General features: G+C 42.3%; 1 protein-coding gene across 2 annotated transcripts in view; it reads right to left on the bottom strand.

Annotated features, from left to right (window-relative positions):
• LOC115201296 (ras-interacting protein 1) overlaps nt 1-18,642 on the bottom strand; it is a 51,087-nt gene that overhangs the window by 17,672 nt on the left and 14,773 nt on the right. For both annotated transcript variants that reach the window (XM_029764805.1, XM_029764807.1), the window contains exons 5-11: nt 17,869-18,473; nt 10,272-10,589; nt 9,220-9,368; nt 8,312-8,561; nt 8,114-8,151; nt 6,471-6,697; nt 6,219-6,331 (exon numbers count right to left, since the gene is read on the bottom strand). In XM_029764805.1, coding sequence (XP_029620665.1) covers nt 6,219-6,331; nt 6,471-6,697; nt 8,114-8,151; nt 8,312-8,561; nt 9,220-9,368; nt 10,272-10,589; nt 17,869-18,473 — 1,700 coding nt within the window. The remainder of the gene's footprint in view (nt 1-6,218; nt 6,332-6,470; nt 6,698-8,113; nt 8,152-8,311; nt 8,562-9,219; nt 9,369-10,271; nt 10,590-17,868; nt 18,474-18,642) is intronic.

The raw sequence follows: 18,642 nt of genomic DNA, 5'->3' as shown, positions 1-18,642 counted from the left end.
TTGTGTTGCAGAGCATCATGGAAGTTGTGTGTGTTGAGATGATCACGTTTCAGATAAATGGTTGACCTGTATTCCTGTCTCCCGTCTCATCATTATTGAATTGTTATAAAGATGTGGTTATGAAACCCAGGTGACATAACAAAAGATTGACGACGAGTAAGTCTAAACCTATAGCAACTATTCTGTCCAGAAGATTATTAACTTATTTTCCGTGGTACTGGCTCTATGTTACCACAGTGTATTGCTAGCAGAGGCACGTGAATAGTCGAGCTAGCTAAGAGAGAGAGTTAGCGTCGTCATGAACAGCAGAAAAGGATTCAAGATGGACGTCGTAGAAGGAAAACAAAGAGATTAAAATGGGAGGGATATACAGTAAAGGAAAGAACATTTATTCAACTGTGAAGACAAACTCTGGAATTAAAAACTGCTAAATGAGCTAACTTGAGGATGAAAAGTCAGTGAGTGAAGTGAATGAAGATCACGTGACTGAGGAAAATGTGGTTGAGGACAATATTTAAGTGAGCGATAATCAGGAGCCTATTGAGAAATGAAAAATGTCTGGAATTGTTTGAAATGTTGGACAGCTTGATGAAAGTGTTGAGCAGTGGAGCTCATAACAAATGGTTTGAATATTTTGTTATTGCAAATTACATTGATGAGGACAACATTGTGCAATTAGTTTTTGTGTACGGGGCCAAAGACATTAGTTTACTATGTAGCCTGCTACAGGGGAAAGGGGAAGCACAGCGGAAGCACGTGCCTTCATTTTTCAGTTGTACCTCTCTGAATCAGAGAGGTGCGGAGGGCTGCCTTAATCGACATCCACGTCTTCGGCGCCCGGGAAACAGTGGGTTAACTGCCTTGCTCAGGGGCAGAACAACAGATTTTTTACCTTGTCAGCTCTAACCACTAGGTTACCTGCTGCCCCTACAGCCAGTCAGGTCAGGTAATAAGACGTATAGGGATATTGTGGAATTACTGAAAGAACACGTTTCACCAAAACCACTAGTTATTGCTGAAAGGTTTAGGTTCCACAGAAGAAATCCGGAAGAGGGAGAATCAGTGACAATGCTTTGCTGCTGCATTAAATAAGCTATCAGAGTTTATTGATGACAACATTAAAGACAGACTAGTATGTGGGCTACAGAGTGAAGCTACACAAAAGAGACTATTGACTGAAAGTAATCTGACCGTGTCAAGAGCCATTGAAGGTCAGTGTGTCCATGGAACTAGCTGCTAAAGAGGCTCAGCAGTTGAGTTCATCAGGAAAAGTGCACAGAGCTGGAACTGAAAATCACAGATAGAGAAATGAAGGCACATGCTTCCGCTGTGGCACGGGGGGACATCAGGCGCCTGTATGCTGGTGTAAGGACATGGATTGCCGAGCCTGTGTTAAAAAAGGGCCTCACTGAGCAAGCGTGCAGAAACAAAAAGAGAAAATGTCAAAGTCTGAAAAGAAGAAAGAAACATTCCAACAAAAGGACAAAGAGACATGTTCCCGCTTTTGAGCAAGAGACCACTGAGATGAATGACTCATCCGACGAGGAAGTCGAACTGAATATACGGACTGTGGCAGGGCTACTATTTCTCTCAGTTGCTAGAGGCAACCAGTGCATATGGAGATAGACACAGGGGCAGTTGTATCTCATGTCAGACACAGTCTGCAAAAAGACAAACATTTTCCACTTCAACAAGTACACATCGTGTTAGACTTACACAGGTGAATCTGTCGCCGTGAGAGGCATCACTGAGGTCACGGTTTAGTTAAATGGACAAACTGAAAAGTTCCCACTCTACGTCGTGAAAGGGGACTATTCATCACTACTGGGCAGTTTGTGAATCACACTGGATTGCAATGACACATGGAGACACAAGCCTACCGGCCATCTTAAATAAACATGTACAAGTCTTTAATGGAGAGCTGGGTAGCATGAAAGACATTACAGCAGGGGTGTCAAACAAACTGCCCGTGGTGTGGTTTGAGTAAAATATATATTAAAAGAAAGTATTCAGTATTCTTTTTCCAAATTGTATTATGTTATTATTCTAAAATTGATAAAATATATACTTTTCTCATCAATCTACACACAATTCTTGCAAATGTATTAAACCCCCACCCCCCCCCCCCCCGGACAAATCACATTTACGTAAGTATTCAGACCCTTTACTTAGTACTTTGTTGAAGCACCTTTGGCAGCGATTACAGCCTTGAATCTTCTTGGGTATGACGCTACAAGCCTGGCACACCTGTATTGGGGGAGTTTCTCCCGTTCTTCTCTGCAGATCTTCTCAAGCTCTGTCAGGTTGGATGGGGAGTGTCGATGCACTGCTATTTTCAGGTCTCTCCAGAGATGTTCGATCGGGTTCAAGTCCGGCCTCTGGCTGGGCCACTCAAGAACATTCAGAGACTTGTCCCGAAGCCACTCCTGCGTTGTCTTGGCTGTTCGCTTAGGGTCATTGTCCTGTTGGAAGCTGAACCTTTGCCCCAGTCTGAGGTCTTGAGCGCTCTGGATCAGTTTTCCATCAAGGATCTAGTCTCCCAGTCCCTGCTGATGAAAAACATCACAGCATGATGCTGCCACCACAATGCTTCACCGTAGGGATGGTTCCAGGTTTCCTCCAGATGTGACGCTTGGCATTCAGGCCAAAGAGTTCAATCTTGGTTTCATCAGACCAGAGAATCTTATTTCTCATGCTCTGAGAGTCTTTACGTGCCTTTTGGCAAACTCCAAGTGGGCTGTCATGTGCCTTTTTCTGAGGAGTGGCTTCCGTCTGGCCACTCTACCATAAAGGCCTGAATGGTGGAGTGCTGCAGAGATGGTTGTCCTTCTGGAAGGTTCTCCCATCTCCACAGAGGAATTCTGGAGCTCTGTCAGAGTGACCATCGGGTTCTTGATCACCTCTCTGACCAAGGCCCTTCTGCCCCGATTGCTCAGTTTGGCCAGCTCTAGGAAGAGTCTTGGTGGTTCCAAACTTCTTTAAGTTAAGAATGAGTAGGCCACTGTGTTCTTGGGGACCTTCAAAGCTGCAGAAATGTTTTGGTACCCTTCCCCAGATCTGTGCCTCAACACAATCCTGTCTCAGAGCTCTCTGGACAAATCCTTTGACCTCATGGATTGGTTTTTGCTCTGACATGCACTGTCAACTGTGGGACCTTATATAGACAAGGGTGTGCCTTTTCAAATCATGTCCAATCAATTGAATTTACCACAGGTGGACTCCAATCAAGTTGTAGAAACATCTCAAGGACGATCAATGGAAACTGTATGCACCTGAGCTCATTTTCGAGTCTCATAGCAAAGGGTCTGAATACTTATGTAAATAAGGTATTTCAGTTATTAGTTGTTTTTTTTGCAAAAATTTCTAAAAGCCTGTTTTTGCTTTGCCATTATGGGGTATTGTGTGTAGATTGATGAGGGGAAAACATTATGTAATACATTTTAGAATAAGGCTGTAATGTAATAAAATGTGCAAAAATTCAAGGGGTCTGAATACTTTATGAATGCACTGAGGTAATTATTAGTCAAGTATAGTTTTCAAACTCGATCTTACCAAAATTAAAAAATAACTGTTGGCCGTCTCTTTGAGTAGGTGAATATACATACCGTAATTTCCGGACTATTAAGCGCACCTGAATATAAGCCGCATCCACTGAATTTATATATATATATATATTTTTTTAACATAAATAAGCCGCACATGTCGATAAGCCGCAGGTGCCTACCGGTACATTGAAACAAATTAACTTTACACAGGCTTTAACAAAACACGGCTTGTAACAAAAATAAATAGGCTTTAACGAAACACGGCTTGTAACAAAAAATAAAAAATTAGCAGTAAGCTTTAGTTGTCTTTTTGCACTGAGTCAATTCCTTACGCTGCTGTTTCCAACGTCTTATCATCGACTCATTAAGACCAAGCTCCCGTGCAGCAGCTCTATTTCCTTTTCCAACAGCCAGATCAATCGCCTTCAACTTGAAAGCTGCATCATATGCATTTCTCCGTGTCTTTGCCATGATGAGGGTGACAAAATGACTACCGTAATCAGAATGATGGGAAGTTTGAGAGCGCTCGATTTAATCGAAACAGTAAACCAAAAAGTTGTTTGACCTTAACCCGTTCGGCAATTTCATTGGTCTAATGAAAGCTTCATGCCGCCAAAAAACTGAGCACGTCACAGAATGTGCTTTTTTGGAAGAAAAAAAATTGAAAGCGGGAAAAATCCATATATTAGCTGCGTCATTGTTTAAGCCGCGAGGTTCAAAGCGTGGGAAAAAAGTTGCGGCTTATAGTCCGGAATTTACGGTAAGTTGTAATCTTGTTGATCAACGTCTCAACCAAATGTTACCCAATTACGAAGTGTGCCCAGTGGGCAGTTACTGTTGAGTAAAGCCACACCGACAGAACCACCAGTCATGATGGGTCCAGAATTGTTACTGGGTGACACCCTAACCCAGTCATCATCACCTAGGGGCTCACAGTCATGTTCTCACAACACTGACTCAGCCACAACATCACAAGTATGTGATGAGACTGTGACACAGGCTACTCAAATACCTACACCTGTCAACGCCTCAGTCTAGAGACGTTGAGAGTCAGGTTGACCGCCGTTACCCTACAAGAGTTAGGCTGGAACCTAGATGCTTGGACTTGTAGAACAATTATTGTCGTTCACAATGTGGACAATTTAACTAGGTGGGGAGGAGATGTTGTATATTGGGGTTGTGCCGCAGAGCATCATGGGAGTTATGTGTGTTAAGATGATCATGTTCCAGATAAATGGTTGAAGTGTTTCCAGTCTCCTGTCTCATCATAATTGAATTGTTATAAAGACGTGGTTATGAAACCCAGGAGACATAACAGAGAAGGTTGTATCTGTTGGATGAATGACTTGTCATTATCTGTAGACTGAGTCAGTTGAAATGCCATAGCACCAATGCTGTCATGCGGTTGGGAGCTTCATGATCACCTAACACCTTTTTTGCACTATTGGTTAGAGCCTGTAAGTAAGCATTTCACTGTAAGGTCTACACCTGCTGTATTCGGAGCACGTGACAAATAAACTTTGATTTGATTTGTACAGTTCAATAGGTCACCGTTGCTAACCTGCTAGCCTGCCTATCCCTGAACCCTCTCCGGGAATCTAATCTGTTTCCTCTTTGGATAAACTATAGTGATGATGCTCTTTCCCTCCCACTTCCTTCCTGGACAGGAAACAGATACGGAACGGTGCCATGGCCTCGTCTGCCTCAGTAAGCATACAACTGACTTCCAGTTAGCGTAGCATTTAGCATAGGCTGCACCTAACGCTCGGCTTGAGTTAATTTACCTTGGCTAATGCTAATGCTAACATGGCTAACGCTTGACGTGGCAACCTGTACATGACTAAGTCATGTTCTCTTGGTTTGGGTGGTACTGTAGTGTGCAGTCACAGGTCACAGGCAGGGTTAGGCAGAGGGTGGTGGAGGTGGGTGAGGACTGTGTCTATGACTAGGACTGTGTCGAACAACTATCCCTGACCCTCTCCAAGGAGTGATCAAAAGATGACAAAGTAAACTTCCATTGTGGAATTCTTTGTCAGACTACACACTGACTGATGGTGTGCCGACTGATATAGGGCAACCAGCTGTACCCCAGCTGCCAATAGGTCCTCTCAAACAGTATACACACACACACACACACACACACACACACACACACACACACACACACACACACACACACACACACACACACACACACACACACACACACACACACACACACACACACACACCTGGCAACACTTCTAAACTCCTTAATGACAAGAGGCCTGACGTACGCGCACACACAGCCCTACAATACTCCTGCTGTCTGTCTGTGGCCAGCAATAAAGCCCCCAGTGTAGCAGTCCAATAAGGCTGCTCTATCAGAAAACCTCTCTCAGGGCTCTACTCTAGAGAGGACTAACTAACTGGACTCTTTGTACCGACTCCCTCTCTGTTTTTCTTTCTCAGACTAAGAGACACAACAAACCCATCAGGCCCTGAAGGGAAAAGCTAAAGCAAGGTGAGCTAACTACTACATCAGGGGATATGTAGAGTGTTGCTGAGGAGTTTAGTCCTTTAAAGTTCTGCAGTTGTAGGCCAGAGTTGTGTACCCCTGGTCTAGTCTCTGGTGCTGAACTCACTAAAAATGTGACTGATGGAGTTTAAAGTTCAGGTGTGTGGAATACTGACCTTGGTGAGGTAGTAGACACACTGCTGAAAGGTCAACATGATAACTTCCTCCAGAACCGTCATGGCTTCTTCACTGGCCGACCTCACACACGACAGCCTTATCTCCAACAGGGCTGACAACAAACAGAAAATATAGGTAAATGTCTTAATAGATGTTATGGATCCTACGTAAAGTTCTTAGTAGGCTTTCTTTAGACTCTTTTAGTCCCCTGGCTAGAAGGTGAGGCTAGGCTAGAAAAGCCCAAAACTAACCTATACTCTCCTCCTCCCTCTCTTCATCCCCCTTGTCATTGTGTTCCTCTCCCTCTGCCTCCACCCCTTGTTCCATGTGTGACCTCCAGGCCAGTGTTTGGGGCATCTGTTGTTGAATGTAATACAGCAGCTCCAGGGCGTTGGACATCCAGACCACCAGGGTACGCAGGCCTGAGACCAGTTCTGCCAGGTTGAGAGTCTGCTGCTCCTCTGGGTCACTACAGAGACTGGGATACCAAGGAACAGATCTGGAATCAGATCCTATGCCTATAATCATACAGTGGCAAGTACAGTACCAGTCTTTATTTGTACTATTTTCTACATTGTAGAATATTAGTCAAGACATTAAAACTATGAAATAACACATATGGAATCATGTAGTAACCAAAAAAAGTGTTAAACAAATCAAAATATATTTTATATTTGAGATTCTTCAAAGTAGCCACCCTTTACCTTGATGACAGCTTTGCACTCTTGGTATTCTCTCAACCAGCTTCATGAGGAATGCTTTTCCTTTTTTGAAGGAGTTCCCACATGACCACTTGTTGGCTGCTTTTCCTTCACTCTGCGGTCCAACTCATCCCAAACCATCTCAATTGGGTTGAGGTCAGGTGATCTCATGCAGCACTCAATTCGTCAAATAGCCCTTACACAGCCTGGAGGTGTGTTTTGGGTCATTGTCCTGTTGAAAAACTAATGATAGTCCCACCTGCAAACCAGATGGGATGGCGTATCGCTGCAGAATGCTGTGGTAGCCATGCTGGTTAAGTGTGCCTTGAATTCTAAATTAATCACAGGCAGTGTCATAAGCAAAGCACCCCCACACCATCACACCTCCTCCTCCATGCTTCATGGTGGAAACCACACATGCTGACATTATCCGTTCACCTACTCTGCGTCTCACAAAGGCACAGCGGTTAGAACCATACATCTCAAATTTGGACTCATCAGATCAAAGGACAGATTTCCACCAGTCTAATGTCCATTGCTTGTGTTTCTTGGCCCAAGCAAGTCTCTTATTCTTATTGGTGTCCTTTAGTAGTGGTTTCTTTGCAGCAATTCGACCATGAAGGCCTGATTCGTGCAGTCTCCTCTGAACAGTTGATGTTGAGATGTGTCTGTTACTTGAACTCTGAAGCATTTATTTGGGCTGCAATCTGAGGTGCAGTTAACTCTAATGAACTTATCCTCTGCAGCAGAGGTAACTCTGGGTCTTCCTTTCCTGTGGTGGTCCTCATGAGAGCCAGTTTCATCATAGCGTTTGATGGTTTTTGCGACTGCAGTTGAAGAAACGTTCAAAGTTCTTGACATTTTCCGCATTGATTGAAATTCATGTCATGAAATTCATGGACTGTCGTTTCTATTTACTTATTTGAGCTGTACTTCACATAATATTGACTTGGTCTTTTACCAAATAAGAATCTCAAATATAAAATATATTTTGATTTGTTTAACACTTTTCTGGTAACTACATATGTGTTATTTCATAGTTTTGATGTCTTCATTATTATTCTACAACGTAGAAAACAGTAAAAAATGAAGAAAAACCCTGGAATGAGTAGGTGTGTCCAAACGTTTGACTGGTACTGTATAACTCTGTGTAATACAGAGATGGAAATATTTGGCCTTGTGCAGGCACTCACACTTCTGGTTGATTAGCAGCAAGCTCCTTGGTGTGTTCCTGTTACAAAGCATTGGGACAAAATGAAATATTAGGCCTACAAACTTTTCTGATCCAAATATAGTTATATCATTTATCACATACACTTTAAGAGAAAATAAGAGATGATCACTCATACAGCCATATTGAATATAAAGTAACATACAGTAACGTCACTTACCCACATGGCATTCTGGACCTGGCTGGCTATGAGCAGCAGTAGTCTGCGGAGGTCTGAGGTTTGGAGGTGTGTGGCGGAATGTTCGACACACACACTCAGCAGGAATGCTACAGTCAACGGCGGCTTGTCTCTATGGACACTCCCCATGGCAATGATTTCCTTGACGACGGCATCCTCATGCTCCACAACGTAGAGTAGGTTCAGGTCGCGACCCTCAGGGTTTTTTAGGCAAGCTGTGGCCCTTCTAGACCTGACGAAGACCATGTCAGTGGAAACGTGTCTAGTTAAAAAATGTTTTAATGGTGTTAAGAATGAACAAAAATTCAGGAGAGGACCAGACTTGAATGCAACACTTTAATTAGTTGCATTGAGCGCAGCTCCCTAGCAACTCAACAAGCATTAGCTGCAACTCATTGCTAATCAGCCTCCCGACCTGTCCTCATTCTCCTTAATCACCACTGCCACCCTACTTAAAACTGACCAAACTAACGTTCTTCCTGTTTGTTCTGCAGCGCATATCACGTGGCACGATGCTGTGTGTTTACGAGCTTTATCAAGTTTAGCATCCCGCCTTCTATCTAGTATCTCTTATGTTCTTCTAAGGATCTCATGGGGAGATTTCCATCACCACAGCAGCCTACTACCACTGCCTGATGATGATGTCTACCTGAGACTCCAAGCCAAACTCTACCCCTCTGGATCCTTCATCTGTAGCTCTCGGCTTCATCCAGTCCATTCTCATTCCCCTCCTGAATCCTCATTCTCATTTCCTCAATAAATATTCTAAACCCATTTCAATGTCTGGTCCTTAAACTTGTGAATCGTTTTTTATTTAATCTTCATAATTTACAATAACGACCTGTATCACTAAAAGCTTGGAGGAGCAGCAACCTGTGAGCAGATGTTACCTTATTTCTCTGGTCCCACTAGATTCCCTCCTAGCTGAGATACAGGTGTTGCAGAGTGCTGGTTCACTAGTAGCGAGTGTAGTGGCCTGGGGCAGAACCCCGGGAGCAGCAGTAACTGTAGGATCGGGAGAAGAAGTGGGGTCCTTCACCTAAAAACAAAATGCGTCAGAAGTAAAACTTTAACCTTAAAACCTACCCAAAAAATATCTGTTTTGTAACAAACACAGAGCTAGAACAAAATTGTTCTAAATGTTTTCATAAGCTAGGTTTCCATACAACTGGAGACTGATTTTCATGCAAATATTCTCGAATCGGCATAAAGAAAATATAATTTTCCAGCCAGTGGTGTGTTTCCACCAAATGGACTTGTTGCAGATCAAATGTAATGCACACAAAATGTACTTTTTCCCTCAAGTTTTCATACAGCAAATAAAAATCTAAAGTTCATTATGTTTCCATTGCATTTTCAACTCTACCAATTTTTTTTATCACAAAAACTGTGTTAAATAGCAAAACTCTGGTATTAGCATATGTGCTCTAGCCAACAGCTCGCAAATACAATGCGGGTATGCTGTGCAGGTAGGCTAGTCTACATAATTAAATTATTATGGATAAGAGCTCAAATATTTGTATTTGTCAAACGGAAGTCAAGCATCGATCATCACGTCACTAGAATCAGACCCTCGATATTTATTGGAAAGGAGCATCAAGATCACAGTGCGTTTTCACCACGGTGTGAAGTTCATCATCATTTATTTCATCTGTAGCCTAATAAACTGCATGATTTCCATGTCATCGTGTGACTCCAAGTTTACTTCGATATTATGGTTATTATATCAATATTTGCGCATAAATACTTTTCCACTGCCATTTCTCGCATCATTTTCAATCCCACGATGTCAAACAAACAAATTATTTGTTGCCATTTATAAAATTGTACCAAAACTCCCTGTTTCCATCACAGCTGTAGTGATTTTTTTTTAATACGGTATGACTTTACTCGCATGAAAACTGTGGATGGAAACGTGGTTATAGTGACTAAACTTATTCACCTTCTGCATAACAACCCAGGAAGTGGGTTCCTTGAACAAGAATAGGTAGTGACGTCCCATTCCGATGACATCACCTGGACTAAGGCCTGCCTCTTTGGACAACGTCTCCCCGTTCCGTGTTACCATAGCACTGTGGAAAGGACGGAGGCGGACGGTGGAACAACCTTTATCGTTGTTGTCATAACGACATAGGCAGCAGTGAAGAGGCAGGATGTCGGGGGCAGAGAGCGGGAAGTCAACCTTTGACCTCTCCTTGTCTTCGCCACTACATCGACCAATCAAAGTGCTTGAACCGTTCAGCAGGTAGATGACGAAGTCCTGAGGATAAAAAGAGAGAGAATGTGAATTGTAAAATCCCATTAACTTTATTGGGTCAAGACCCTACAGTATATCAACATTCAACCATCAGACATCATGCACCACGGCCCTCGTGTTCCAGACTGTAAGAAAAATAGAAGTTGAAAAAGGGTTTAAAAGAACATCTCCAGATCCCCCTGATCATCAACAGAGCCCAACACCCCTTGAAGGCCCCATGTATGGATGAAGAGCCTAATGTTCCCCAGCAATCTGTAGAATGGCAATTCCACGGTAACGGAATTACACTTTGACTCCGAATTTTCACTTTAAAATGTATGCCAAACAAAAACCATTGATTTCAAAATGTTGCTAACCATACAACTCTATGCACAAGGACTACTTTGAACAAAGTAAAAGAATTTGGTAAAAGAATTTGGGTAAAATCTCCCTCAGTTTTTTACGCGACCACATTTTTCAAATCTCTTAAACATCTAATCCGAATTAAGATTCAAAGATGTCTGCAGAAAGAATGGGGTGTCGGCTATGACATGACATCTTGAGTTAAAAAAAAAATATTTTGGTTATTGAACTACAGTAGGTGAAATGGATTTACACCCGGTAACAGAATTATGATCATGGATTACATCATGGGCCCCTGATCTGTACAATACAGAAATTCGTAATTATGGATATTATTCTCTTCATGGTGATGTATCCTGAATAGGTACACAAAAGGTAGAAATATGCAATATCCTTATTTTGCATATTTGGGTATTATTCAACACACTGGCTATTATTCTAGTGAGCTCCATCCCCAAACAAGACCACATTTGGTTGGTCCGGAACAGACCATATCTGAACCAATCATAGACGTCTTTGTTTCACAAGTTTGGACATCAAAGTACAGCACAGCAGAGTAGAGTTCAGTACCATACAGTAGAGCGCAGGAAAGTAGATATGTTCAGCACAGTACAATAAAGTACAGTATAATACAGCACATACTACTCTAATGTGCTCTACTCTACTGAAATCGACACTACTGTACAGTACTGTACTTTTCTTTACTTCCTGTTGAATGCCTAATGAGCCAACGGTTTGTTGGTTTTGAAAGTTTTGAAAGTGTCTGAAAAAGTGTTCTATTGGAAAAGTTTGGTTACCTACACTACCGTTCAAAAGTTTGGGGTCACTGAGACATTTCCTTGTTTTGAAAGAAAAGCTTTTTTTTGTCCATTTAAAACAACATCAAATTGAACAGAAATACAGTGTGGACATTGTTAATGTTGTAAATGACTATTGTAGCTGGAAACGGATGATTTTTTATGGAATATCTACATAGGCGTACAGAGGCCCATTATCAGCAACCATCACTCCTGTGTTCCAATGGCACGTTGTCATGTCCTGACCATTGAGTGCTCTTATTTTCTATGGTAGAGTAGGTCAGGGTGTGACTGAGGGGTTTATTCTAGTTAAATTTTTCTATGTTTGGTTCTAGTTTCTGTTTTTCTATGTTGGGTTTTTTGGATGAGCCCCAATTAGAGGCAGCTGGTCATCGTTGTCTCTAATTGGGGATCATATTTAAGTAGTTGTTTTTCCCACCTTTGTTTTGTGGGAGATTATTTTGAGTTAGTGCTCTGTCGTCACGGTTTGTGTTTTTTTTATAGTTTATTGTTTGTTTTGCAAAGTTTCACATTAAAATAAAAGATGTGGAACGATACGCACGCTGCGCCTTGGTCTCCTTCCTACGACGAACGTGACACACGTTGTGTTAGCTGATCCAAGTTTATCATTTTAAAAGGCTAATTGATCATTAGAAAACCTTTTTGCAATTATGTAAGCACAGTTGGAAACTGTTGTACTGATTAAAGTAGCAATACGACTGGCCTTCTTCAGACCAGTTGAGTATCTGGAGCGTCAGCATTTGTGGGTTCGATTATAGGCTCAAAATGGCCAGAAACAAAGACCTTTCTTCTGAAACTCGTCAGTCTATTCTTGTTCTGAAAAATGAAAGCTATTCCATGCGAGAAATTGCAAAGAAACTGAAGATCTCGTACAAAGCTGTGTACTACTCCCTTCACAGAACAGCGCAAACTGGCTCTAACCAGAATAGAGAGGAGTGGGAGGCCCCGATGCACAACTGAGCAAGAAGACAAGTACATTAGAGTGTCTAGTTTGAGCAACAGACACCTCATTAAATAGTAGCTTCATTAAATAGTACCCACAAAACACCAGTCTCAACGTCAACAGTGAAGAGGCGACTCCGGGATGCTGGCCTTCTAGGCAGAGTTCCTCTCTCCAGTGTCTGTGTTCTTTTGCCCATCTTAAACTTTTATTTTTATTGGCCAGTCTGAGATATGGATTTTTCTTTGCAACTCTGCCAGCTCAATAAGTTTAAACAGGAAAACTGCAAGATGACAAGAACTGTTCGTTGGGAGCTTCATGAAATGAGTTTCCATGGCCGAGCAGCCGCACACAAAACCTAAGATCACCATGCGCAATGCCAAGGGTCAGCTGGAGTGGTGTAAAGCTTGCCACAATTGGACTCTGGTGCAGTGGAAATGCACATTGTATGCACACTAAGCACATTGTATTTGGTACAAATCATTCCCTAAGCTCTAGACCTCAGCTGAATCTGGTGGTGAATGGTGTGGCTGTTGAATAAGTTGGGGAGACTAAATTACTTGGCGTTACCTTAGATTGTAAACTGTCATGGTCAAAACATATAGATTCAATGGTTGTAAAGATGGGGAAAGGTCTGTCCGTAATAAAGAGATGTTCTGCTTTTTTGACACCACACTCAACAAAGCAAGTCCTGTAGGCTTTGGTTTTGTCTTATCTTGATTATTGTCCAGCCATGTGGTCAAGTGCTGCTAAGACCTAGTTAAGCTGCAGCTGGCCCAGAACAGAGCGGCGCGTCTTGCTCTTTATTGTAGTCAAAGGCTAATATAAATACTATGCATGCCAGTCTATCTTGGCTGAGGAGAGCTGAGGAGAGACTAACTGCATCACTTCTTTTTATAAGAAACATTAATGTGCTGAAAATTCCAAATTGTTTGCATAGTCAACTTACGCACAGCTCTGATACACACACTTACCCCACCAGACATGTCACCATGAGTCTTTTCATAGTCCCCAAATCCAGAACAAATTCAATAAAGCGTACAGTACTATATAGAGCCATTATTGCATGGAACTCCGTTCCTTCACATTTTGCTCAAATGAACAGCAAACCTGGTTTCAAAAAACAGATAAAGCAACACCTCACGGCACAACGCCTCTCCCCTATTTTGACCTAGATATTTTGTGTGACTGTATGTATTGATATGTAGGATATGTGTGCCGTTTTTAAATGTATGTAGTTCTGTCCTTGAGGTGTTCTTGTCTATTAATGCTCTGTACTATGTCATGTTTCATGTTCAGTGTGGACCCCAGGAAGAGTAACTGCGGCTTTCGCAACAGCTAATGAGGATCCTAATAAAATACCTAATACCAATTACTTTGCTGTTCTATACTGTACTGTACTGTTCAAACTTGTGAAACATAGACGTCAATAATTGGTTCAGATTTGGTCCGGCCAGGGCAGACTGACCAGACTGACCCAATTTGATCTACTTTTTAACGTCCGTGGACGGTTTGGTCGGTGCTCAGTGAGTGAGGATGCTTGTTACAGTAAATGCAAAGCGGGTACGTGGTAGGTGTCAGTAAGAGCCGGGAGAGGCGACATTAACTGGAGAGAGAAAGAAGAGAGAGAGAGAGCGGCACAGAGAGGGAGAGTGAGAGGGATGGGTTGTCTGTTTTCACCGTCTTGCTTTGACCACCAGAAGACTGAAAGATAAAGAAAACAGTTGCAGTGCCTTCAGAAAGTATTCATACACCTTGACTTATTCCACATTTTGTTGTGTTACAACCTGAATACAAAATGGATTAAATTAAAAAAATTCTCACTGCTGGTTGAGAGAATGCCAAGAGTGTGCAAAGCTGTCATCAAGGCAAAGGGTGGCTACTTTCTAGAATCTCAAATGTACAATATATTTTGATTTGCTTAACTCTTTTTTGGTTACTACATGATTCCATATGTGTTATTTCATAGTTTTGATGTCTTCACTATTATTCTACAATGTAGAAAATATAAAAAATAAATAAAAACCCTTGAATTAGTACGTGTTCATCTTTTGACTGGTACAATACCCAATAATGACAACGTTAAAACATGTTTGACATTTTTGCAAATGTATTGAAAATGAAATATATGTATTCACACCCGTTTGCTGTGACACTCCAAATTTATCTCAGGTGCATCTGATTTCCTTTGATCATCATTGAGATGTCACTACAGATTGATTGGAGTGCCTGAGGTCAATACAAGGCTGTATATAGATTTTTCTACTGTATTATTGACTGTATGTCTGTTTATTCCATGTGTAACTCTGTGTTGTTGTATGTGTCGAACTGCTTTGCTTTATCTTGGCCAGGTGCGGTTGCAAATGAGAACTTGTTCTCAACTAGTCTACCTGGTTAAATAAAGGTGAAATATATATATATTTTTTAAATTCAATTGTTTGGACATAATTTAGAATGAAACACACCTGTCTTTCCGTAGATCTCAGAGATATAATTGTGATGAGGGATGTATCTGGGGAAGGGTATAAAACAATTTCTAGAGTGTTGAACGTTTCCAAGAGTACATTGGTGTCCATCATTGGGAAATTGAAAAAATATGGAACTAGCCTGACTCTGCCTATAGCTGGCCATCCGACCAAACTGAGCAACCGGGCAAGAAGGACCTTGGTCAAGGAGGTGACCAAGAACCCCAATGACCACTCTGATAGAACTACAGAGTTCCTTGGCTGAGATGGGAGAACCTGCCAGAAGGACAACAGTTTCTACAGCACTTTACCAATCTGGGCTTTATGGGAGAGTGGCCCGATGGAAGCCACTTCTGAGAAAAAGGCACATAACAGCACACCTGGAGTTGTCAAAAAGGCACATGAAAGCATAAGGCAAAATATTCTGTGGTCTGATGAGACAAATTGAACTCTTTGGCCTGAATGCATGGAGATAACCAGGCACAGCTCATCACCCGTCTAACACCATCCCTACCGTGAAGCACGGTAGTGGCAGCATCATGCTATGGAGATGCTTTTCAGCGGTAAGGACATGGAGAATTTTAAGGATAAGAAGGAACAATGAGTGAAGCCAACTACAGGAAAATAGTTGATGAGAACCTGCTTCAGAGTGCAAACAACCCTTGTCCAGACTGCAAACGTCATTGTCCTGTTGGAAGATTTACAGTCCAACAGGACAATGACCCCAAGCATACAGCCAAGCTAAAGCAATGCTGGAATGGCTTCAGAACAAGAATGTGAAAGTCCTTGAGTGGCCCAGCCAAAGCCCAGACTTGAATCACATTGAAAATCTGTGTAAAGACTTGAAGATTTCTGTTCACCGCCACTCCCCATCTAACTTAACAGAGCTTTAGAAAATCTACAAGGAAGAATGGGAGAAAATCCCCAAATCAAGATGTGCAAAGCTGATACAGACATACCCAAGATGACTCAAAGCTGTAATCACCGCTAAAGGTGCTTCTACAAAGTATTGACTCAGGGGTGTGACTACTTATGTAAATTACATATTTCTGTATTTCATTTTCAATACGTTTTCATTTATTTATAAAAACAGGTTTTCCCTTGAAGAGAGAGAAAAAATGATAATTTAATAAATTTCGAATTCAGGATGTAACAACAAAATGTGGAATAAGTCAAGGGGTGTGAATATTTTCTGAAGGCACTAAGAGCTGAACATAACAGCAGTGGAAGGGAGAACAGTAACAGGTGACACAACTGTTGTATGTGACTACTATGGTTTCCCATTGTAGCCAATTCCATTGCAGAGAAATATTTTAAAGATGTGTGTTTTTGATAATGTAATTACAAGGCATAAGGAAATGTTTCTTAACTCACAGAAGGCAAATTATTTCTCCAAAACAAAATATAAATGTTGATATTAGTTGGCAGGGGTCTTTACTTCCACGTGATTGTGTTTTGATGTTTTTCTAATACTTAGAAAAAATCTAGAATATATATTTTTTTAAATGTAAGACTCCTTTTCCATCTGTTTGACCAGAAATCAAAGCCTTTGCTTATTTCTCAAACATATAGACTCTTAGCTTTTATTTGACACCCAATTTGACATGTTCCTATGAACTTCACATGTTGGTGCTCATGGGTCCTATTACATAGAAATTACCAGAGAGAGAGAGAAGAGAGATAAATTAGTTTTAGAATACCTGGCAGAACATACAGTATGAGATGAGTTCAATACCAAAACACCTAGCATTCAACTCTTTATTCAGCCTCTATCCAAGATTAAATGTGTGTCACACATGAGTGAGTTTGAAACTATTATATTTGGATGATTAACCCTTCGTGTGATTTAACAAATGGATTACTATGGGAACAATAAACAAATACATTCAAAATCCTAGGTGCTGACGTAAGATTACTTGTGTTGCGTATGTGTGCACATCTTGCATGCACGTGTGTGCATGTGTCCCGCCCTGAATCCGTTATAGCCCACTGTAATCAGTCAGGAAGCAGTGCCACTGTTACGCCACTCTGTATCCGGATCTGTGTTTTTACACACGTTTCTGCTCACGCTGGCATTTCCAAGGATTCTCTCCGCTGTTTGTCCCTAACTGTCTCTGTGAATTTTTCCAGTGGGAAAATGGGATTGCTTGCCTGGAATCTCACATGTTCCAACTGTAATGTTTACTGTGAGACAGAGATAGCATGTCAGGGGCGGACTGGGACCAGAACTCGGCCTTGGCATTTCTAACACAGCGTTTATTTTTTTCCTTGATGCCCCCATTATTAGCCAAATAATGATAAATAGGCCAACTGGGCTAAAAAAATGGACCAGCCCATCTGGCATTTGCCCGAAATGCCAGATGGCCGGTCCGCCCCTGCAGCATGTGATGGAACATCACCAATGTGTGTGTGCCCAATGCGGTGAGTAAGAGCAGGCAGAGAGTTTGAGGACAAAGTGGAGCCACGAGGGAGAGAATACTATGATAGATTCTCTGTCCATTGTCCACAGACACCTTGAGAGAATGAGAACATAGTTATCTGTTTCCATATGAAGCAGCAACCTCAGAAAGAGAGGGAGGGAGAGAAGGGTGAGGGAGAGAGGAGAGGAGAGAAAGGGGAGAGAGACAAAGGAGAAAGGTGTTCAAGAGGGAGATTGATGAGACTCAATGTGTGGGGGGTACTCGTGGGGTGAGTGAATAGAGTACTGTGTGTCCTACCTGTCTGTTGCTGTAGCCCTGTAGCAGCAGTAGGTAGGGGCAGTCTTGGGGAGGGTGAATGGAGTAAAGTGTTACGTTATCGTCACTGCTCTCTGTCTCCTCCCTCTCTCTCTCCATCTCAGGGGAAGGACAGAGGGGCTCTGTGTAAGTCTCTGATCCAGGGTCCTCCAGAGGGGAAACATTGGCGTCAACGTAGCTCTCTTCAGCTCTCTGTTTGAGGTTCTTATCGGGGTTCAATTTGTGATTCCGTTCCACATTCTGTTCATGGTCCTGACTGTGACACTGATTGTGGTTCTCGTCTTGACTGGGAGTGTGGAACTCATTGGGGTTCTGACTATGGGGCTCAGTGGGGTTCTGTTGGTGTTTCTGTTGTGTTTCTGTGGACTGGGATGAGAGGTCTGCTTCACTCTGGCTCCTCCACAGACCTGGCCCCCGTTCAGACTTGTTCTGGTCCCCACATACCCTCCCACCCCTGTCCTTTTGGTTCCGAGCCCCACACACACCCCTCTCTAGGGTAGAGGTCACATACACACTCCTCCTCTCGATCAGGGCAGAGGTGACTCGAGAGCGGCTCTTCTGGAGTTTACGAGCCTGGGCGTTAATGCCTGAGAGACAGAAGAGAATTTGGATATGTGTGTGTGTGTGTGTGGCTGCCAAAGTCAACATGCAGAAGCTAACGTGCAGGAAACAGACTGCAGTGGTGGATATGATGGTTGGGAGAGAACAACGTTCAACATTAAAACGGTAAAACAGTAAAACACAGGCAGGGGGCTA

This window comes from Salmo trutta, chromosome 10 (assembly GCF_901001165.1).
Source record: "Salmo trutta chromosome 10, fSalTru1.1, whole genome shotgun sequence".
NCBI lineage: Eukaryota > Metazoa > Chordata > Actinopteri > Salmoniformes > Salmonidae > Salmo > Salmo trutta.
This window is presented reverse-complemented; position numbering and strand designations above follow the sequence as displayed.